We start from the raw sequence: 24,880 nt of genomic DNA, 5'->3' as shown, positions 1-24,880 counted from the left end.
TTGAGAGGGTTTACAAGATCCCAATGGAGCTTCCAAACTTGCTTTGTGTTCCTAATTGAAAACTTAGAAGGTAATAACCTCCCCTCAATTCATAGAAAGCCGGAAACCCTAGGATACAAAGCAGTTTCCAAAGAAATTTAAAATAAAATCATGTATCATTAAAAATTGAACAAAACAAACTAAGCACGTCCCCCAAAGAAGCAAAAACATGCCTTTGAAACAAACAGTAAGTCACCACTGTTCATTGCAGAGAAGCATGTCAGTTACAGAGTGGCAGAATGAATGTGCAAATTGCCAAATTGAACTAATTCATGTTCTGAATTAAAATAAAACACCCTCAATGTTGTAGGCCACTTCTATTCACCAGCATTCCTAGGGTTTGCTGTGATCTGTCTTAGGAGACATGGAAGCACTGAGCAGCTGCTTTGGCTCATGCCCCACTCCTGGCAGGCACCCTTCCATGCAGGATTCATTTTGTGTGTATAGTCCTCCTTCATGGAATGACCTATGTATGCATACATGTGGCAAAAACTCCATGGATAAGAAGGAGGAAAAAGCTGCACAATTCCCATTACAATGAAATAACTTTAAAAGCTGCCCTTGTGAGCAAAAGAAGAAATGCCACCTCAAGATCCACTCCCTAGGATAGCTTCAGTGTGTCTGGCTTCAGTTATTACCATTCCAGCTGGGAATTATATACAATAACCACGGATGGTCAGATCTCTCTGACAGCTAAAGGTAAAATTTAATTCTCCCTTTCCAGAGAAGTGTAAACTCCAACAAACTATTCATTTCATGTAAGTTAAATTCATTCATTTGCTCACTAAACAATTGATTGCAGAAGGCTACGTGCAAGACCTTGGGTGGGGGGTTTGTAAAAAGTATGAAGTTAAACTATAAAGAGATCGTTCTTCAAGGAACTTCCGATATTGGGGGAGGAGTTACGACATGCACATAAGTCGCCATGGGAAAATACAATGTTGTGATGAGATTCATCAACATGCTTAAATCCAGCAATCAAATACAAATATGTATTGAGCACTAATTACACAATGACTCTTTCAAGCACAGTGATTCTAAAAGACATATACATAAACACATGTAAGATATTTTTACACTCAATGAGCCTCTACTATTTAGTTGGGTAAATAAAACACAGATGTTAAAATATGCAGCAATCACATATCCTAATCATTTCTGAACTCTCAGCACCTGGCACATAGTGATTGCTTGATAAATGTGTTAACTGTATACACACACATACGTATGTATGTGGATGTATGTGTGTATATGGGTGAATGTATGCATACATGTCATACTGTTTTCTTTTAAAAGCCTGACACCTTTAAAAATATCCCTATGTTCTTTTGAGGTAGTTCACTGAAATTGATACAATCCTCCGTTACAAGCACATATGACAGAAGAAACTTGAAACTCTCAGGAGTATATACTGACTTTAGGAAGATGCTCTGTGTAAGAGATCTATTATGAAAGGGATTTAGCTCCAAAACCCAGACTTTTATGTCAGATGTGCAGTGGGCAGGTCTAAAGCCAAACAGCAAAAGACAGATCATATTGAAGCCTAAAAATGTATCTTCCCAGGAAGAATGCAGACTAGAAATGCAACATTAGCTATTAATTCTCAATAGAACTTTAATAAAAGTGACTAGAATCAACTTCTACCTCTTCCTCTCTCCACATATACACTTAGCCACTAATTTTTATCAATTCTTTACTATACTAGCAATCAAATCTGTACCTTCCTTTCTGTTTCTTAATGCTACTGCCTCTTGCTGGGTCGAAGGGTAGCTCTATTTTTAACTCTTTAAGGAACCTCCACACAGTTTTCCAGAGTGGCTGTACCAGTTCATATTCCCACCAACAGTGCAAGAGGGTTCCCTTTCTCCACATCCTCTCCAACATTTGTTGTCTCCCGTCTTGTTAACTTTCCCCATTCTCACTGGTGTGAGGTGGTATCTCATTGTGGTTTTGATTTGTATTTCCCTGATGGCCAATGATGCGGAGCATTATCTCATGTGCTTGTTGGCCATGTGTATGTCTTCCTCTGTGAAATTTCTGTTCATGTCTTTTGCCCATTTCATGACTGGAATTTTTGTTTCTTTCCTGTTGAGTTTAGTAAGTTCTTTATAGATCTTGGAAACTAGCCCTTTATCTGATAGGTCATTTGCAAATATCTTCTCCCATTCTGTAGGTTGTCTTTTAGTTTTGTTGACTGTTTCTTTTGCTGTGCAGAAGCATTTACCCCAAAGATTCAGATGTAGTGAAAGACCGTGACACCTGCACCCCAATGTTTATAGCAGCAATGTCCACAATAGCCAAACTGTGGAAGAAGCCTCGGTGTCCACCGACAGATGAATGGATAAAGAAGATGTGGTCTATGTATACAATGGAATATTACTCAGCCATTAGAAATGACAAATACTCACCATTTGCTTCAACGTGGACAGAACTGGAGGGTATTATGCTGAGTGAAGGAAATCAATCAGAGAAGGACAAACATTATATGGTTTCATTCATTAGGGGAATGTAAAAAATAGTGAAAGGGATTAAAGGGAAGGGGGAAGAAATGTGTGGGAAATATCAGAAAGGGAGACAGAACGTAAAGACTGCTAACTCTGGGAAACGAACTAGGGGTGGTGGAAGGGGAGGAGGGCGGGGGATGGGAGTGAATGGGTGACGGGCACTGGGGGTTATTCTGTATGTTAGTAAATTGAACACCAATAAAAAATAAATTAAAAAAAATAAAATAAAGGGAAAAGGAGAGAAAATGAGTGGGAAAAATGAGAAAGGACGACAAAACATGAGAGACTCCTAACTTTGAGAAACAAACAAGGGGTAGTGGAAGGGGAGGTGGGTGGGGGGAGGGGGTGACTGGGATGACGGGCACTGAGGGGGGCACTTGACGGGGTGAGCACTGGGTGTTATACTATATGCTGGCAAATCGAACTCCAATAAAAAATATACAAAAAAATGCTACTGCCTCAATTCATAACTTTCTGGACTGTTGGGCTCATTTTCCATCATTTGGTCTCAGAGCTCTTTCCAATCTACCTGAACAGGCTATCCTACTAAACGCCAGCTTAAATTCCTTCAGCTGTTCCAAAATGATATTCCTGTTTTTTTCTCATGTCATACAAAGCCCTTTGTGATACAGCTGCTATCTTTTCCCTCCTTTTCTCCAGACATACTCCCTCTTTTCATCCATGCTGTATGTGTATTCCAGCCACATAAACTCTCACGTAAAAATTACTCTAATGTACATCTGTGATAGACAGAATGCCTACTCAAAGATTTCCACATCCTAATGCCCAGCATCTGTGAATATGTTACCTTATACAGCAAATGTAATCCTGCAGATGTAATTAAAAATCTTGAGATGAGGAGATTATCCTAGATTATTTGTCTGGACTCTACCTTATAATCCAAAGAATCCTTATGACAGAGAAGCAGGAGAGTCAGAATCAGGGAAGGAGATGTGACAATAGAAGTAGAAGTGAGAGAGTTTGAAAGGTGATGTGTCACAAGATTTGAGTTTAGAAAAGCCACAAACCAAGGAATGCAGATGGCTTCTAGAAGCTGGAGCAAGCAAGGAAAGAGATTCTCCCCCTGGAGGCTCCTGAAAAAATGCAGCGCTGCTGACACCTTGATTTTAGGACTTCTGACCTCCAGCACTGTAAGATAATAAACATGTGTTGTTTTAAATCACAAAGTTTGTGGTAATTTTCACAGTGGCAATGGGAACTGATACACTACATTTCTATATCTCATATCACTGATTTCTTTTGCAATATCTTTAACAAGAGAGACAGTATAGAGTTGACTGTTCATCTTTTTTTAATCCCCCAGAGAATCCAGTCCAAATATTTGTTTATAGTATGCTCTTTGTGAACGTATTTGCTAAATATGAAAGAGTAACTAGAATGGACTAGTAAATATGAAAGAACAGTGTCTTTAATATCACCAATTCCAAAGTTATTATAGATACATGGGTTTTATAAGGTATAAAAGCAGGCAGCTACCAAAACTACAAGTTCCTATGTTTCCAAAATAATAATCACCAAAGCTATGGAGAAATTGTATAAACAATTTCCAGAATAAAATTCATGGATATGGAAAACAAAGAATGAAGTGATAAAACCTAATAATGATAAATACTTTCACCTTGTTTCTTTTACTAAAATTCCCTATAATTTGGTTTTTAAAATAAGAAATCCAAAAGTCAATGGTGGGTATTTGCCGTTTCTAATGGCTGAATAATATTCCATTGTATACATAAACCACATCTTCTTTATCCATTCAACTTTCGATGGAATACCCACCATTTGCTTCGACATGGATGGAACTGGAGGGTATTATGCTGAGTGAAGTAAGTCAATCGGAGGACAAACATTATATGGTCTCATTCATTTGGGGGAATATAAATAATAGTGAAAGGGAAAAAGGGTAAAGGAGAGAAAATGAGTGAAAATATCAGCGAGGGTGACAGAGCATGAGAGACTCCTAACTGGGAAATGAACAAGGGGTAGTGGAAGGGGAGGTGGGCGGGGGGTGGGGGTGACTGGGTGGCGGGCACTGAGGTGGGCACTAGACGGGATGAGCACTGGGTGTTATTCTGTATATTGGCAAATTGAACACCAATAAAAAATAAATTTATTATTTAAAAAAAAAAGAAATCCAAAAGTCAAATATCTAAACATTTCAACCTCTTTTATACCCGGGCCTAACTAATGTCAATGTTATTGACCACATACTACAGTAGGAATTCAATACGTATTCATTAACAATTGTATACAGAACCTATTACCTTTGTCCATTGGAAAATGAAGGAGTTTCCATGTGACATTAGGTCTTAAATGCATAAATCCCTAAAAGAAACAAATGAATACAGCTATATGCATTATATATAAGTATTCCTAACCAGAGAGAGTTGGAAATTATCTTCAAAGTTAGAAAGATTGAAAAAGATAGAAAGATTGTTTTGTATGTTAGTATTTGTGTATGTGTAATATATTCCTTTTATTTGAAAAGATATTTGTAACAGCTAAGGTCCTTTGGAAAGTTTTTTTAAAAGATGAAACATAAAAATAAACAAACAAACAAACAAATAATGAAACATGGCCAACCAGGAATTTCCTTTCAACTTTGACTTCATACTTTTCAGATACACAGATAAGAGCAATTGCTTTTAAAAGGAAATTTTGCTTAGTGACTAGTACTTTACATTTATTAGCTTGACTATACTCAGGACCCTCCCAAGCTCATATTCCATGCCCAGTTCTCTAGGAAATCAGAAAAATCTAAACAGTTTAGCACAGAGCCATCCTCCCATTTTCTTCATTTCCATATTTCTACCAGTAGCTCTTACTTATATTAGTGATCAACTGAAAAATCTTTCTTGACTTTTTCCCCTTTTATTACCTGAATCATTACAATGACAAGATCTTGACAGCAGCAACATATTACAAGATGGAGTTTTAAAAATACTTTATAATATGAACATACTTGTGTATATAACTTGAACTCTGACAATATAGGACTACATATTGACATGATTATATATTGGTAAAAATACAATGTTTTTATCTGCCTTTAAAAAAACAAACTCAATGAAAATTTCTACTATAAAAAATACCCAGGAAAGATCAGAACTCTATACATTTTTTTTCAAACCTACAGCAATATAATTGGAGAAAATAAAGACTTGGGAAACTTAAAATCAATTAAAATAACATCTGAACATAATTCATTAGAAGTTTTCTCTTCATGTTTATTTCCTCCTTTTTGTTTATTCCTCTATTTTCACCAACTCTGAAAAGCCACCAGATGGCAATGGAGAGTCCAACCAATTACTTTATAGAACATGTTTATAGGAAAAATTGGAAGGATCTTCAAGTTGAAATTGTCCTTTTTTTCTGATATCAAAATGTATTGAAGAAAAAATGTGAATTCATCAAAGTATGGAAATATCTTATCAATGATGAAAATAATTTTCCTTTATCATTCATAACATGCTTATGTCATATGTGGAATAAAAACTAAATGGAACATGCTTTTAGTAATCAAAGTAAAATGCCAACAGAACTTTACTGAAATCCAGGTAGCAATACTAATTGGAAAATATTTTAGTACAGTTAATAAAATATAAATGATAATTGAATAGTGTTTAGGATACCCAAAAAAGGCTTACAGACACTTTTTAAAGAAATGTTTTTTTTATTTTATTAAAGATTTTGTTTATTTATTCATAAGAGGTCCAGAGAGAGAGAGGCAGAGACATAGAGAGAGAAGCAGGCTCTATGTAGGGAGCCTGATGTGGGACTCGATCCCGGGATTCCAGGATCATGCCCTGGGCCGAAGGCAGGCACTAAACCACTGAGCCATCCAGGGATCCCCTAAAGAAATGTTTATATATAACCTCAGATTTTAAAACATGTCAAAGTTATCCTATTTCATTGCATTAAGGCAACATTTTCCATGCAAGGCAGCACATTAGATATTTTAGGAGACTACAACTCTACAAAAACCTGCCATAAATAAGCAAAAATAGGTTAAAACACAGTTTAGCACTGTGAACCACCAAGTCTAATTTCACTTAGATACATCACTACCTACAAGGAAAATTACATATCTTTGTTTTCAGCACTGTAACTATATACCATGTGCTTTTAAAACTAAAAAAAAAATTAAAATTGTCTTAATTGAGGTTTTTTTTAAAGATTTTTTATTTATTCATGAGAGACATATTGAGAGAGAGAGGCAGAGACAAAGGCAGAGGAGGAAGCAGGCTCCATTCAGGGAGCCCGATGTGGAACTCGATCCCAGAACTCCAGGATCACACTCTGAGCCAAAGGCAGTTGCTCAATCACTGAGCCACCCAGGCGTCTCAATTGAGTTTTGTTTTAAACAGATATTCTCTGGGGATCCCTGGGTGGCTCAGCAGTTTACTGCCTGCCTTTGGCCCAGGGTGTGATCCTGGAGTCCTGGGATCAAGTCCCACATGGGGCTCCCTGAATGGAGCCTGCTTCTCCCTCTGCCTGTGTCTCTGCCTCTCTCTCTGTGTCTCTCATGAATAAACAAATAAAATCTTTAAAAAAAATAAACAAACAGATAACCTCCACTCTGCAGTGTTAGGACAAACTATGTAGCATAAAATTAAATGTAACCAGGGAGTATTCTGGCTATAAACTCTGGTCATCTAAATCTGTTTGATCAATTTGTAAATATGAACAATATGTTACAGAAGAAAAGGTGTCATTTTATGTACTAAGTATGTACTGAAGGTGTTCAATAAATGCTTGTGAAATGAACAAGAGTATAAACTTCGATTTCTAGTGATGATGATGTAGCTCAAATTTTTTCATTTATGAAAAAGGAAACCGAGGTCTGAAAGGTTCAGGGACTTGTCCCAATCAAAAAATTGCATTGAAATACAAGTTTCTTAATTTCCAATTCTGTAAGTCTCATAAAACTCACCAGAACAATCTGAACTACTTCTGGAAAAATAACTCAGAGCATGTGTTTTTAGTGACAATCAGTGTAGGAAAAAAGTTGACATGTCAGTATCAGTTATCTGTCGAAATGCCTGCCAATTTATGATAGTCAACATAAGGATTATTCGTTAACCATTTTGATAATCTTATAAGCCACCTTTCCCATTTGTTTGTATGAAATAAGGTAATGGAAGTTGAATCAGTATTACCCTACCTTCAGGAGATTAGTCTAGGCAAACATTTCCAACCTAAGTAAAAGAATTTCTGGTTGGAGAAATGTTATCCTTTCTATAGTACTATTTTCTATTATGGATGACCAAGAGCTCTACACTTGTTTTACTTAAATAAAAAAGATAATAAAATAATTTCTAAGAGTTAAACAAACTTAATAAAATAAACAGCCCTTATAATATACTGATTTTGTATTATTTATATATATAACCTGACAATAACTTTCAGATCTCAAGATCATCCTGGATTATTGAAGCAGACCCTAAATCTAGTGACAAATATCCTTATAAGAGAAAGGCAAAGGGAGGTTAGAGATATAGAGGAGAAGGTCATGTGAAGACATGGGCAGAGAGATTAGAACTATGCAGATACAAATCAAGGAACACCTGAAGCCACCAGAAGCTAGAAGAGACAAGGAAGTTTTCTCCCACAGAGCCTTCAGAGGTAATGTGGCCTTGCTGACACCTTGATTTTGGATTTCTAGCCTCCAGAACTGTGAGAGAATAGATTTCTATTGTTTTAAGTCACTCAGCTTGTGGTAATTAGTTATGACAGCCATAGGAAACTGGTGTAACTCCAGACCAATAAATTCATCAGCTCAATATTTTCAGTGATTGTCATAGCTCCTATGTTCCAAACTGAACTCATTCCATCGCCTCTCCCTGCAAAAAAAGTCCCTCTTCCTAATTGGTGATATCATCAATATGACTGATTTTCAAATGATTTCATAATCTATCTCCAAACATTCACTTGACCACATTTACTTTTCTCCAGAAACATGTTCTCAGTCCCTTTGACTGCTTTTCAGGCCCTTAATGTAACTCAGTATGATTTTTTTTGAGTCCCCGACTGATTACACTGGAATCCCAATATAGTCTTTCCTACATGGAGTATTATCTGTTCAAAAACAGATCTGACCATGTCTTGGATGTGTGACCCTTTATAGCTTGACTCTTTGCGTGTCTTGTCTTTTCTGTAAAGGCCACTTTACTGATAGCTTGGTACAAACACTTGTACAGCACTATTGCATATCTATCAAGGAATTTCCTCTTCATCATGTATAGAAGACACTACAATGAATACATCTCTCAAATCTGAGGCTCAACCTCACAGACCAAAATGACTACTAAAGGGATTTGCAAAGTAACTAAATATCTCAGCCAAAACTTTGTTCTACAAAATAAAATCCAAAATCCCCTGGCAAGAGACAAGAAACTAGTCATATTCTATGCTCAATCAATTTTTGGGCTTCATATTAATCAGAAAGACTTTCCTACTGTTTTATTTAAATAAATGGTCCTTTCAAGTTTCTGTTCTTTGGAAGCTTTTAATATAATGGATGATATCTAATCCTATGACAGAATTATTTTCTCTACCTTTATTTTTTCAAACATCCATCTAATCATTAAACTCAATGGGTTCTAACTTTAAAGTTGCTCTCTCTTCTTTCCTGTTCTCATTGCTGTTACTTTGAGTCAGGAAACCATTTTCGTGTCAGGCAGTTTTGGTTGAAAGTAGTACAGACTCCTTTGGGATATCACAAAAAAAGGAGGGATATTTTTGAGAGCACATTTGCAGGGTGCAGAAGAAAATTAAAAGTTATCAAGATCCAAAGCATCAGAAGAGTCTTTCTTAGCCTTCTTTCCTGTCTCCCTTCCTCTTTCTCTGCCCTGTTTTCTTTTCCCTTTTCTTTTTTTCCCCCAATTCCACTTCTCTTTCTTCATAGAACACAGATCACATGGTTCCCCTTTAGGAAAAAAAATTTCAACTTCCCCCATTCCTATCCAGCTCCTGACTGACCACCCATTCTCTAACCTCTAGTCCAAATGCAATAATAAATTTGTTTGACTAAATGAGGTAATTATCAGTCACCATAGACAGAAAAATCCACTCACCTCCCCAAAGATATCCACATCAAAACCCCTGGAACAAGTGACTTTGTTATAGGAGATGGCAAAAGGGATTTTGCAGATCTGGTTAAATTAAGGATCTAGAGATGGGGAGATTTTCCTGGAACTCTCTATGCAGTTCCAATGTAATTGTAAGGGCCCTTATAAGGGAAAGAGGAAGGTGGGAAAATTAGAGCCAGAGAAAAAGATGTGACGTCATAAGTAGAGGTTGGAATGATGTGGGACCATGAGCCAGAAAATGTATGTAGCCAATGAACACATGACACCATACTGAAGCAAATTTTCTAGAGGCTGCACAAAGAACACAGTCCTGCCAATGTATTTCAGACATCTGACCTCCACTATTCTGAGATGATAAATTTGTGTTGCTTTAAGCCACTGAATTTTTTGCTTATTTGTGAAAGCATCAATAGAATACTAACACAAAAGTGTCCTGAATTTCTGAGCACTTATGGATCATCTTCAAGCCTACAGTAGACTCACCATGGATTAGGGGCTCACTTGCTGGCCTACCAATGGTCACCTCCGTTCTGTCTCTAGAATGAACATCAATTTCTTAACATGACTTAAAATGCTCACCATCGACTGGCTCCTCACTTCTGCCCCTACTCCTCACTTCTCCCTTTAAATACATAGAAGGATAGATCTTTTATTATCCTTTGATACACTGACGCACTGATGTATTTTTTTAACTTGGAGTATTCCTCTTCCATTTAAATCCTTTTCAACCTGCAATACTTATCCATATTGACTTTTATCTTCTCCATATAAATTCACCATGAACCAGGCATCAGTCTCCACAAATGACATTAATCTACACCAACTCTATATAAAATTGCACTGACAACCAAAGGTGAACAAATTTATGGTGGAGTTTTTAGGTATATCAGATGATTAGTAAACAAATATACTGGATAATTTTATCGGGGTTAAGTTACATTTGTTCATTAAACAGTCGAATTCAAGACATTATTTCAAATGAATACTAAAATTACTCTAGATCTAATTTCAGAATTTATTTTAAAAACAAGATCAATAGAAGAGGGGATTTTTTCCAAGAAAAAATGTGTTTTTTTCCTCCAAAAATTAAAGAAACAAAGCCTCAGAAGTTTGGTCTTATAAGCTATTCCAAAGTAAAAATTGGAGAAATGCTTCATACTTTTTGACATATTTGGCAAACTGGGAATAAACACATGGTAACATAATAAAAGGCAGATGCTGGGGGACTAGGTTGTCTCTTAATCATGTGGCATTAAGCTCACTGACTTTCTGGAATGCCCATGAGAGCTGATGCATATAAATCACACTGGCATGAGATGGAAACACCCCACCAAACTTTCTCACTCCTGTTCAGTTAAATCTCAATTTCTTTACACACTAGCATAATTTATTTCACTTAAGGAAATGAAGATCCAGAAATAACAAATACAAAATTTAGAACCTAAACTGTATATTTGGTGATTTTAACTACCATTATCTTGTATAAATTATTTGGACTTAGAATTACAAGTCAATGAAAACTTAAGAGACTTCCTCTTACTGTCAGAAAGAACTGCATCTAAATCATTTTACACAAACAGGTGTCCACTGTCAGGTTCTAGAATGAAGAGAAGATAAACTCCCTGTGGTAAACCTTTTACTTTCTAATAGCTGGCTGCCTTAAGTAGCTCTTACACATCTTAAATACTTTCTAGAATAAGATGTACTTTTTGGTTTGTAGTAATATAGCCACTGACTATTCTCTATATGCTCTAGTAATTGTGAATACTTTTTTCCTATACTGAAGTCAGTTGCTTATTTATTGTTTGTCAGTAAATATGAACTACACCCTTTACATGGTGGTCTATATTAAGCAGCATCATTAAAACCAGAATGTCTGCATAATGACAATACTTCTTTAAAGCAGCACTAAATGTAGTAAAATTCCAATACAGTAATATTTAAAGAATTATTTTCTTTCCCTTCTAAAGAAGATTTCGAACTGCACTTCAAGCTCATGAAGACACTCATCATTCACAAAGGTTCACTGTCTTTATATAAACCCTTATCATGTCTTAGACATTACTTATTCTGAGTTTTTATCTTGCACTTCAATGATCTCATATTATATAGTATACTAATTTCTATTTAAGAAAATATTTTCCTAAATGTTTATTTCATTTACCTTTATTTGTCTAATACTTGTAGCATCCTCACTGATATAACCCAGCCTGAACATTAAAGTCACTCATTCATACATTCATGTCCTCGTTATTGCATGAAGACATTTTATTGAATCCAGACTTTGAAAAACATATCAGATGTGGCACTGTGGAGGTTATAAGCATATATAAATCATGGTACTTGCACTTATCATCTTACATTTTAGAGATGGGAATAAGAGCAAAGAGAAACAAACAACAGGTCTGGATCCCTTTCTATTCCCAAATCTTTATATCCATGTCCCTCCGGCTTCATTTATATTCCGCAACCCCAACTCTTGGGCCAAATCACAACTCACACTTTAGTTCCCAAAATATACCATACCCATACCTTGGTAACAGTCCTTCAATAGTTTATATTGTGTACCTGCCCCTGAATCATATTCCAAATCCTTTTAGTCACAGAAAATAAAAAATAGTTAATAGCCATTATTAACAGAGACATTCTACACTCTTGAAATAACCTTAAGACATAGTATTTCGTGGACTTTAACCCTTCAAATAAAGTAGTAACAATATTTTTGTAGTTAAAAAAGTTCTACAAAGATACAGTAGGAATATTCAAAATCGGTTCTTTTGTTTGCAAATACACTAATATAAAAAAGGACAGAGGGGTGGAAGGAGGGAGGGAAAGATGAAGGGAAAAGAGAAAGCAAAGAGAAGGCAGCAAAGAAATGGAAAGGAGTTAAGATAGCTTCTCCCACTATCTGTGTTAAGATCTGGCCAGATGAAAGTTTGTTGTTTGATTTTTGAATATTAAGTGTGCAATTTAGGAATAATGTTACTTTACCCATATACTTTAGTACCTGACACTCATTTCAGCTGATGCCTATTACCATGGCACCTTTGTTGAGAGAAGCAGATATGTAGCTTACTGAAGAGCATCATTACTGATCTCCATAGATCAAGTAGAAGAGGAATGCACTTGGCATCTTCTCCTTAAAAGATTAATGGCTCAGTCTTCACATCCAGCCCAATTTATAAAACCTGAGGCACCAAGGCCAGGGAATAAAAATCAATTTTTGATGTTTGATCTCACACATTAACCAAGAGGGCTACTTATCCTTGTTCTTTCTTATCATTTAATTCCTTTTTTATTTTTAATTTTATAAATCTTTTTGAAAATTCAGTAAACATTTTTTAAAATGCAATGCTTTTCATGTGTCTTTTGCTAGAATATTATTTTTAACTCACTGTGACTAAAAAACCAGAGCTAGATATTTTAATAACCAAGAGCATATTAAATATTATTATAATCATATACAATCAGTTGTAATGTTGAATTTTGTATGTCACATTACTTGTATATAGCATTAACTTTAGATAAACACATACGGTCATTCCATAAAAATGTAGAAGTAGGTATTTGTTTCTCATTAACAGAACTAATTTGAAAGCAATAGGAGGTCTTCATAAACAAGCTGGAGATTTAATATTTTTATCACATTGCCTTATACTCCTATTGCTACGAATTTAATGAACAAATTAAATATAATGAAGTTATGTCATCATAACATCCTTGGTTAAAATATTAAAAATTGAGTTTTATGATGTTTTGGTTTAAATATCACTTTGGGTATACATATAACAACCAAGGATTGAATCTGATCTCTCAGGTCATGTTCTAAAGTTTTGCATGCATTTATATTGAAGGCCTTTGATATCAGTGGAAGCTTCTAAAGTATATGGGTAAAGTAACATTATTCCTAAATCGCACACTTAATATTCAAAAATCAAAAAAGCAAACTTTCATCCAGCTGGATCTTAACACAAATAGTGGGAGAAGCTATCTTAACTCACATTACACAGGAAAAAAATCAAACCTGCCACTTAATCTCAGTATCTGCCTTATTTATCACTTTTACATTATGATACAGAAAACGCATTTGGCTTAGAGGTATTAAGTAGCTATGTGACAACTATATCTGTAAACAGGAGAACAAGGTCTCAGAACTTCTGCCAAGCAGAGCAGCATTTTATTACCACACTCCTAAAATAATTATATCATTAAAATAAAAATTGATTTTGAGACAGGTCATTGACTTTTCTCATGTCTCTGGAGCAGAAGGAGTTATGAATTTTCCAACTGTCCCACATTTCTAGCTCTTCTCCCACACTACTCAAACAAATAAAGTAAATCCCAAATTAATAAAAGTTTTCCCCTAAAATTAGAATTTATATAGCATGGATCTGTCACCACTATTTGATGGTGGAAAAAAAAGTCACATTTGCACTTCAATACATCAATCTTAAATCTGACATACACAAAAAGAACTGAAAAAAATTTTATGTCACCAAGTATAATCACCAGAGAAAATTGTTTTTAAGATTCAATAAATATTTCTATTTTGAATAGTTTCACTTTGTTACAATACTTATATAGTTAAGTGTTTCTCTTTTATGTGGTATCTCAAAGATCCATGTTAAGTACTTGTTCCCCCTGTACCTACTGGAACTCCCATAGGTATGCTCAACTTCCTGTGAAAGCGGCAGACAAAGAAATCAAAATATCTGCCATTTGCCAGAAATTCACCCAGATTATGAAAGCCACTACATCATAATCCTGGCTCTAGGCTTTTCTCCATTAACAAATGGCCACCAAAAGGAACATGTGAAATAATGAGTCAACAGAGAAATACTATTTTTTCATATTGTCTACAACCACATCAATGACAGATACAACAGCTGTACAATAACCAAAAAGTTCTAGAACCAAGAGGCTCAGGAAAATTCCTTTAACTCCCAACCCTGCACCATCCCCTTGTCCATGCACAAATACCCCTCAAGTCCTCCTCAGACTTTCATCCAAGGGAAGGGGGAAGCTCATGAGGGCAAACTTATTCTCTACTTCCCTGGCATGTGACCTTTTTCATTAGATAATCAATATGAGTTGGAAGCCTCTTAACCTAAAGGACTGAGAATGGTTGCACTAGCCACATCTATACCATTTCATCCCCTCCTTTCTGAATTCAAAAAATACTTTTGTTTAACCAATTCTTGATCATCACAACACCTTGCAATAGCTTCAAAAATTCTGTAACCCTACATAAAATGTGAGCATGGCAAGGCTTTGCATTATCAGTCATTTATTAGACAAAATACAACTCCATACTGGTAACAGTATTTATCAATTGCCTCATACATTTCACTCACTCCAAATGTCAACTGAAAATGATGACGTCTTATAACACAAAATTTTCTGTAAATTTCAACATTATTCTATTTAGCAGCTCCTTTCCTATTACATTCTACTTCACCTCTATATTTTCTCCTAACACATTAGGATGCTTCCCCATAATATTTTATTAACTCTAGTGCTTTCTTTAAATATCTACAAAATAATCCAGCAAATCAGCTGAAGTACAACCCTCAAAAGAATCTGCCCTAAGCACAGCTAATACTGAAATGTTAACAGTAAAGTTAACATGAAAATAAATCACAATATTTCCATGAAAAAGTTAAAACGACACCTTTAAAAAAGAATGTTGAAAATCACACTACAAAATGAAAACTATAAGCTTTTGGGATTGGTCCATTCAATTTCATAATAATTGATGCTATAAACCACATTTTTTTCAACGTATTCCCACCTTTCTAATTCTCTGTATGCTCCATTCATTTAAAAATATGTCTGCAATACTTCCACAAGGTGAGCCCCCATTAATTCTCAATCTCTCCAGAAATGGCACAGATGTGAATATAGCACCATCATTTCAAGCCATAAAAATGAGAGTAAAGGAAGATACACTGCTTACCAGAGCCTCTTTTGGTCACTACCTTCAAACTCTGAGTAAAAGTAGCATATAAGAGAATCAAGTGTGGAATCGGAGCTTTCATCTTCCGGCTTTTAAAGGCTGTTCCCTAAAGCAAAGATAAAAAGAAAAAAACATACATTTTAAAAAATATGTAGTAATATGTTAAGATTTTTGTTCAACTTTTGATCATGCACGCAATAAACATCATAAAAGTAAAGAATATGAACAGGATCTGTATTATGTTTTCCTATATGTTGTAGTTGCTAAGTAAAATCCAAACCAGTAGTGCCAAAATTATGTCTCTATAGGGACCCTAAAATATTTTAAAATCTTAAGATTCCCTTTAAGGTTTAGAATTTCTATTTAGACTAACTCTATTTAAATAAGTGGAAACAATCCCTTCAAAAGGATCGTATCACTTACAATTTATGTTTAATATAAATTGCCAAGCACTGACATTTTTTAATGTTCCATCATACAATAGAATATTATTGTACTCTGTATCATTCCTTCCAATCAAAAAGGAATAATAAATTCTATGCCTTTAAAGATTTAATTATAATTTTACAATTCTCTTTCAAAAAGCTTTACTAAAAGATACTTCAAGAGAATTTTAAGACTCTTGTCTGTCTCTGAAAGCTACAGAAAAATACATTACTTCTTCCTATTACAAGGCTCTCAGAGGGATACTAGAAGGGACATTAGCCTAGTGTTTGGATTTCAAAGGGGGATAGATTTCATTTGAAATTAAATGAAATGAAACACTGTCTTTCTTGGAAAATCATCCTTTTATTTTTGTATAAGACTGAGATAGTAGAGGTGAAAGACTGAATTTCAAAAAGTAGCAAGTCAGAACACAGTTCAAATATATTGTCAATCCATGACAGCACAAGTTTCTCTGCAAGACAGTTGAGGACTGATCATATTCAGCTTTCAATCACTATGACTTTATTAAAAATGAGGAAGCTGAAATGGTAGTTTGACAGTCACATATTTTGCTCTCCTACTGCCTCAAATACCTCTGAATATTTTTAAATGATTAATTCATTTGCATTAATAAAAGTCTGTTAAGACACATTTTAATTCACAAAACAAAATCACTATCTATTCACTTGCAGTAAGGTGATACCATCATCATTTTAGTCAAAAAGTCAGTGAATTTTTAACACAAGCATTGAGAATAAGCTATTTTAACTCCAGCTCCTTTAAATGATGACAGCTTGTTTCAGTTTTCTAACCAAGGACCCTAAGTTTGCATAAAGACATAAATGAAACCTAGTCCGAAAAGCTAACTCATCAAACACATCTGACGAACTGCCACAGTACAGTGCAACCTGAGTCATGCATTCCTAAAACCTGAATCCCATTTTCCAGGCACTGCACTAACTGGAGCTGCAGGAAATCTTCAAGTTGATATCTTCAGCCTTCAGGTTAGCAGTGAGAATCAGTTCCTCTCTCAGTGTGAGTTTAATCAGTGCTACCCAAGAAACTCCAGGATCCAACTATATACTGTACGCCTTTCCAGTTAACTATCTTATTACCTTACTCTTGTTCAAAATAATATTTCCTCACTCATTTCATTTCTATAAGGCACACAGCTAGTTTGAAATTTTATTTTTTAAAACTAAATCGGTTTGGAAAGCATCAAGTTGGCAACATCAAGATCCTTAATTGAATCTCTTGATATGCTGTGTATTAGGGGAAAAATATGTAGCATATCACAGATTCAACAACTTGAATAAAACATTCACATCTTGGTCAATGTACAATAATCTTTACAAACCTCAATATAATTTATTATATCTTATCTTGAAAGACAGATAAAAAATATCCAGTCATAGACACCCAAGCTTTGCCATATTTGTTGCATAATTAAAATCCTTACCCACAAATCACAATGCAAAGTATATATAAATATAGTGATGTTCTTATGTACGTTCTTATTGTCACATGGTGGGCTCATCCTATCAATTACCTCATTTCAAGTAGCTTCAAATTATGAATAGATGGACCTGAAATCATCTGCCTATTTCCTGTTATACCATCACCACTTGATTTCATTTAAACCACTACTAAACCTTACACAGAATGAACATATTACATTGGTTATGAGCAATCAGTCAGTGTAGGTTCTTATCCCAGTTTCACAACCTATTAGCTGTGTCATTTTGGGCAAATAACCTCTCTGAAACTAGTTTCTTCATTTGAAAAATAGGTATCATTACAGTATATAGCATAGTACTAGAAGAGCACTGGCACATACAACAGTCAATAAATGAAAGCTGCTGTTGTTACTGTTTTCACTGCAGTTGACTGTTGCTGCCATTATTGTCAACACTATAGATGCAACTCACATCCTCTCACCTTGACATTTTCTGTATATACCAGCTTTCTCTACGTCTTTTCTCAAGCTATCAGTTTATCTGTTTAATTACAATGTCTTTATTTTCCCAGACTTGAAGTTCCACCAGGGTGAATGTGTTTTATCCATCTCTTTATTTCTAAGGCTCAGTAAATTTTAGCTACAAAAGTGAATGAATGAAAGAATGAATGTGGCTGCTAATACATGCAGTTGAATTTTGGCATTCAAACTCATCATTTGGTAAATACTTATTAGGCATATACTAGTTACAAGATGCTGTGCTACAGCATAGTGGGGACACAAAGACAACGTGATCCACTCTAATAAAGAAGGTCCATAGACCAATAAAGGAGACAAACACTTACCTACTTAATTAGACTGGCCCTATTGCCATATGGTGAGTATAATGTGCTGAGGGAGTAGAGGGAAAAAGCTATTCTGCTTCAGGTTGGGTCTGCTGAAGTCACAGCAAAGAGCTTTCAGAGGAAGAGGCATTTCAGGTCATAAAGGAAATATTTTTTTAAGGCAAAGGGACTTCTGGGTCTAGGATAAAGTATAACTGAAATTGTCCCTCTGGTCGGCAGAATAATGCCCACCTGCAAACATATTTACATCTTGGAACCAGTGAATCTGTTACTTCACATGTCAAAGGGATTTTGCAGATGTGGTTAAATTAATGATTTTGAGATGGGATATTATCATTAAGGTGAGACCAATGCAATAGCAAGCATCCTTATAAAAGGGCAGTAAAAGAATGATATTCATACAGAGAAAACAGAAGGATAGAAGCAAAGGTCAGAGATTGGAGTGATGCACATTAAAGATGGAGGAAAGGGATATGTGCCAAGGAATGACTTTGGCCACAAGCAGGAAAAGGCAAGGAAGCAGATTATCCCCCTAGATCTTCCAAAAAATATGCAGTCATGCCAACACCTTGACTTTAACCAAGTGAGTCCAATGCATTTTGAACTTCTAACCACCAGAACTCTAAGACATTAAAATTGGGGCTGTTTTAAGCCACTAAATTTGTGGTAATCTCTCACAGGAGCAAAATGAAACTAATACAGAAAGGATGTGAAATGGCAGGTTCTAGTAGGGAAGTGTAAATAGATCACAGGTTGTGGGCTGCAGTGACAGAAATTAAAGATGTCAGGGGTGCCTGGGTGTGGTTCAGTCAGTTGAGGGTCTAATGCTTGATTTCAGCTCTGGTCATAAGCTCATGCCCCTCCCTCACCTCTGCTGGCACACACTCTCTCTCTAAAAAGATAAAAAAATATATATATTTTAAGAAAGAAATTGAAGGTACTAATGTGGGATTGTTAATAGCAAGATATGCTAGGTAAGAATCTGGGACTTTTCCTTCATGCCCCCTACAGTGTTTTTCACTCATATACTGTCTAATTTCATTTAAGAATATTTCATGCAGCTTCACTTTCTTAATCTTTTTTATCATGAAAACATTACGTATACTGAATGTTTCTTCAGAATATATATGACAACTCACCTAAAATTCTGACCGATTTTCTTTTCACACAATTCTAAGAATTCTTTGCAGTATAGACAACAAAGAACCAATGGAAGCTTGTAAATAAATAATCTTAACTGTTTTAGAAAGCATAGTTTGTAGGTGGAAGCAACTACTTAGCAGACAATGGTATAGGAAGATGAAGGTCGGCCTTAATTTAGTAGAGGTAAATGCTGAAAAAAGATAATGTATTTGGGAATAAATACAGTTCACAGATATTAAAGGAAGTGGCATTAAAAGCAAGTTTGAGAGTGGATATGAGGCATTTATTTTAAGCAACCAGGTCTATTATGATCTTATTTACCAATATATAAAAATAGAAAAGACATTTTGGGCACTGATGGAGAAGTACTTAAAATTATATTTAAGGCACATATATTTTGAACAGTCTGTGTAATCTCCTACTAGAATTGTCTTGTAGTTAATTAAAATATTAGCCAGAAGCTCAGTGTAAAGATGGAAGATGATAATACCATAATTTTAGCTTAAGTTAAATACATGAATACAATAAATGGGAATGAAGCATAGAAAACAAAGAGGAGAAGGCTTACAAATATTTATGAGATAGCAAAGGGAATCAAAGGGAGAAGGGGAAAATTAGGCAGTAAAAGGAGAGCTTATGTATTTTAAGGATAAAAGAGAAAAATCTAGCTTTTAGATTTAAGATACTGCCAGTGGTACTGGCTACTACTTTGATTAAATAAATGGGGGCATAATCAGAAAATTTAATGAGGAACATAAGTTTCATTCATTTGTTCCTAAATGACAGGATGTAGAGTCCACAGTTCAGAGTTGAGAAGTTGAGGGATAACTGTAGTTGAGAATGGGAAAGATCAGAACTTATATGTAAACAGAAGCAAAGAGAAACAGAACCAGAGGAAGGAGGTAAATCTAGAAAGGAGAGATATCAGTATGGGCAAGTTGGGACAAGCTTTAAAAGTAGAAAGGGAGAAAAAAGTATATATGGATGTATATAAATTTCAATTTTGAAGTGAAAAGGAAGGAAGTAGAACTGGTTTGTTTTATTCTACTTTCATCATAAAGCATAGAAAACTGGTTTTAAACTGAAAACTAAGTGGGGTAGGAGTCTTACTTCTAGCAACTTCATCTCTAAGTCCTAGTTTTCTCATCTACAAAATATGGGTATAAATATGTGAGATATTTATTTCTAGAATTTATGAAGACATCTATACATTTACTTTAAATTTGAGTGCTTACCATATTTCAGATACTGTCTTAAGTTTTAAGAATACAAAACCATTAGGAAATGGTCACTGTAGCCAAGGAAGAGACCTGAAAAATCAATGATTATACTAAAGGGATAGGTGTTAGAAGAATTCTTAAGTCTATGGAGTGTGCTCAGTGCTGCCTGGAGAGGTTATGAAAACATTCTCAGAGGAGGATGACATTTAAGCTAACTTTGGACCATGGTAGAAAGGGTTTAAACAGTGATGGACGAGATATGCAGGTAGAAGAGGATAAAAAGAGTGCACGATGCATTTGAAAAACCACTAGTGAAAATAAAACCATATACAGAGCAATCTATTCAATACAGGTTGAAGGGCAGACAAGTGTGTATGTTTAAATCATCAAAAAGAAGCATTATGCCACTAGAATAATTTTTTACAAAAAGGTCCAAAGTTCGGGTTTTTGTTTTTTAACACAATCCTAACCAGAAGATCATTCATTCTTATAGAGTCTGACTAGCAACAAAATGTTAAAGTTCCAGACCTTATAACTAACATCAGTATGTTCTGCAGAAGTTCATTCATAACCTGGCTAAAGGGCTAAAATGTCATTAATATCTTCAGTCATATGGTCCTCGACAGATTTCCCTCTAAGGTGATAATAATATGATAATGAACAGTCAAATAACTGTCCATAATGAGTGAGTTCCATATTTAAATATTATCCTGAGATTTGTATATAGAATAGTTTGCTGTACAGCAACCTGTCATAAAATGCTATGGAATGTTCTACAAACCAACATACTGGAGTAGGGGCTGTAGTTACCGTGGAGTAACCGGCACACCTACTGACTGAGTGGCACCACATGAGTATGAAAACTTGTAGAGAGAAACCTGTATAGATACAGTTTGTTTCTCATGAAATCTGAACCACATCCTTAAGTGGGTGAGAAGCCAGTGGAGTTTACAGAACTGAATGTCATAACCAGCTTTGTATTATAAGTATCAAACTTCTATCTAATATAATAAATAAGACCAATAATTGAAATAAAATCAAAAGTGAAAAAGAGGATATAAATACATGATGATCCTTTACCTCTTTGATTAGGTTTATTCCTAGGTATCTTATGGTTTTGGGTGCAATTGTAAATGGGATTGACTCCTTAATTTCTCTTTCTTCAGTCTCATTGTTAGTGTATAGAAATGCCACTGATTTCTGGGCATTGATTTTGTATCTTGCCACACTGCCGAACTGCTGTATGAGTTCTAGCAATCTTGGGGTGGAGGCTTTTGGGTTTTCTCTGTACAGTATCATGTCATCTGCGAAGCGGGAGAGTTTGACTTCTTCTTTGCTAATTTGAATGCCTATTATTTCTTTTTGTTGCCTGATTGCTCAGGCTAGGACTTCTAGTACTATGTTGAATAGCAGTGGTGAGAGTGGACATCCCTGTCGTGTTCCTGATCTTAGGAGAAAGGCTTCTAGTGTTTCCCCATTGAGAATGATATTTGCTGTGGGCTTTTCGTAGATGGCTTTTAAGATGCTAAGGAATGTTCCCTCTATCCCTACACTCTGATGAGTTTTGATCGGGAATGGATGCTATATTTTGTCAAATGCTTTCTCTGCATCTATTGAGAGGATCATATGGTTCTTGTTTTTTCTCTTGTTGATATGATCCATCACACCGATTGCTTTACAAGTGTTGAACCAGCCTTGCATCCTAGGGATAAATCCCACTTGGTCATGGTGAATAATCTTCTTAATGTATTGTTGGATCCTATTGGCTAGTATCTTGTTAAGAATTTTTGCATCTGTGTTCATCAGGGATATTGGTCTATAATTCTCTTTTATGGTGGGGTCTTTGTCTGGTTTTGGAATTAAGGTGATGCTGGCCTCATAGAATGACTTTAGAAGTATTCCATCTCTTTCTATCTTTCAGAAGAGCTTTAGCAGAATAGGTATTATTTCTTCTTTAAATTCTTTGATAGAATTCTCCTGGGACACCATCTCATCTGGCCCTGGACTTTTGTGTCTTGGGAGGTTTTTGATGACTGCTTCAATTTCCTCCCTGGTTATCAGTCTGCTCAGGTTTTCTATTTCTTCATGTTCCTAGTAATAAACCTAACCAAAGAGGTAAAGGATCTATACTCTAAAAACTATAGAACACTTCTGAAAGAAATTGAGGAAGACACAAAGAAATGGAAAAATATTCCATGCTCATGGATTGGAAGAATTAATATTGTGAAAATGTCAATGTTACCCAGGGCAATTTACACATTTAATGCAATCCCTATCAAAATACCATGGACTTTCTTCAGAGAGTTGGAACAAATCATCTTAAGATTTGTGTGGAATCAGAAAAGACCCCAAATAGCCAGGGGAATATTGAAAAAGAAAACCAGAGCTAGGGGCATCACAATGCAGGATTTCAGGTTGTACTACAAAGCAGTGATCATCAAGACAGTGTGGTACTGGCACAAAAACAGACACATAGATCAATGGGACAGAATAGAGAACCCAGAAATGGGCCCTCAATTCTATGGTCAACTAATATTCGACAAAGCAGGAAAGACTATCCACTGGAAAAAAAGACAGTCTCTTCAATAAATGGTGCTGGGAAAATTGGACATCCACATGCAGAAGAATGAAACTAGACCACTCTCTTTCACCATACACAAAGATAAACTCAAAATGGATGAAAGATCTAAATGTGAGACAAGATTCCATCAAAATCCTAGAGGAGAACACAGGCAACACCCTTTTTGAACTTGGCCACAGCAACTTCTTGCAAGATACATCTATGAAGGCAAGGGAAACAAAAGCAAAAATGAATTATTGGGACTTCATCAAGATCAAAAGCTTCTGCACAGCAAAAGAAACAGTCAACCAAACTAAAAGACAACCTACAGAATGGGAGAAGATATTTGCAAATGACCTATCAGATAAAGGGCTAGTATCCAAGATCTATAAAGAACTTATTAAACTCAACAGCAGAGAAACAAACAATCCAATCATGAAATGGGCAAAAGACAGAAACAGAAATTTCACAGAGGAAAACATAGACATGGCCAACAAGCACATGAGAAAATGCTCTGCATCACTTGCCATCAGGGAAATGCAAATCAAAACCACAATGAGATACCACCTCACACCAGTGAGAATGGGGAAAATTAAGAAGACAGGAAACAACAAATGTTGGAGAGGATGTGGAGAAAGGGGAACCCTCTTGCACTGTTGGTGGGAATGTGAACTGGTACAGCCACTCTGGAAAACTGTGTGGAGGTTCTTCAAAGAGTTAAAAATAGATCTGCCCTACGACCCAGCAATTGCACTGCTGGGGATTTACCCCAAAGATACAGATGCAGTGAAACGCCGGGACACCTGCACCCCGATGTTTATAGCAGCAATGTCCACAATAGCCAAACTGTGGAAGGAGCCTCGGTGTCCATCGAAAGATGAATGGATAAAGCAGCTGTGGTCTATGTATATGATGGAGTATTACTCAGCCATTCGAAACGACAAATACCCACTGTTTGCTTTGATGTGGATGCACCTTGGAAGGGTATTATGCTGAGTGAAATAAGTCAATTGGAAAAGGACAAACATTATATGGTCTCATTCGTTTGGGGAATATAAAAATTAGTGCAAGGGAATAAAGGGAAAGGAGAGAGGATGAGTGAAAATATCAGTGAGGGTGACAAAACATGAGAGACACCTAACTCTGGGAAATGAACAAGGGGTAGTGGAAGGGGAGGTGGGCGGGGGGTTGGAGTGACTGGGTGATGGGCACTGAGGGGGGCACTTGGCGGGATGAGCACTGAGTGTTATTCTACATGTTGGCAAATTGAACTCCAATAAAAATGTTTAAAAAAATAAAATAAAATAAAAAGGAGAGGAGGACAGTGGGAGTGAAGGTGGTATCTCTAAGCTGGAAAATTGGGGATACACAGGCAAAAAGCGGTAGATAACTAAATGAAATTTGGAAAAATATTTTGCAAATATCTTGGATCTACACATACATTTATGTATGTATTTATGTATGTATGTATTTACACTTGCATTGAGAAAACACAATCACATACCAATTAAAACCTAATGAAAAAAATGTATTGTAGATGCATCCACAGGATAGGACTTAATTAAAATATCTGAGATACTGGTATGAACAATAGAGTTCAACATATCAAGTTCAACAATAGA

The 24,880-nt window shown here is 35.6% G+C and overlaps 1 protein-coding gene across 2 annotated transcripts in view; it reads right to left on the bottom strand.

Annotated features, from left to right (window-relative positions):
• IL1RAPL1 (interleukin 1 receptor accessory protein like 1) overlaps nucleotides 1-24,880 on the bottom strand; it is a 1,374,783-nt gene that overhangs the window by 1,164,164 nt on the left and 185,739 nt on the right. For both annotated transcript variants that reach the window (XM_035712241.2, XM_025439149.3), the window contains one exon: nucleotides 15,609-15,714. In XM_035712241.2, coding sequence (XP_035568134.1) covers nucleotides 15,609-15,690 — 82 coding nt within the window. In that variant the 5' untranslated portion in view covers nucleotides 15,691-15,714. The remainder of the gene's footprint in view (nucleotides 1-15,608; nucleotides 15,715-24,880) is intronic.

Source organism: Canis lupus, chromosome X (assembly GCF_003254725.2).
Source record: "Canis lupus dingo isolate Sandy chromosome X, ASM325472v2, whole genome shotgun sequence".
Lineage (NCBI taxonomy): Eukaryota > Metazoa > Chordata > Mammalia > Carnivora > Canidae > Canis > Canis lupus.
The sequence above is the reverse complement of the archived record's forward strand: the minus strand, read 5'-3'. Positions and strand labels throughout refer to the sequence as shown.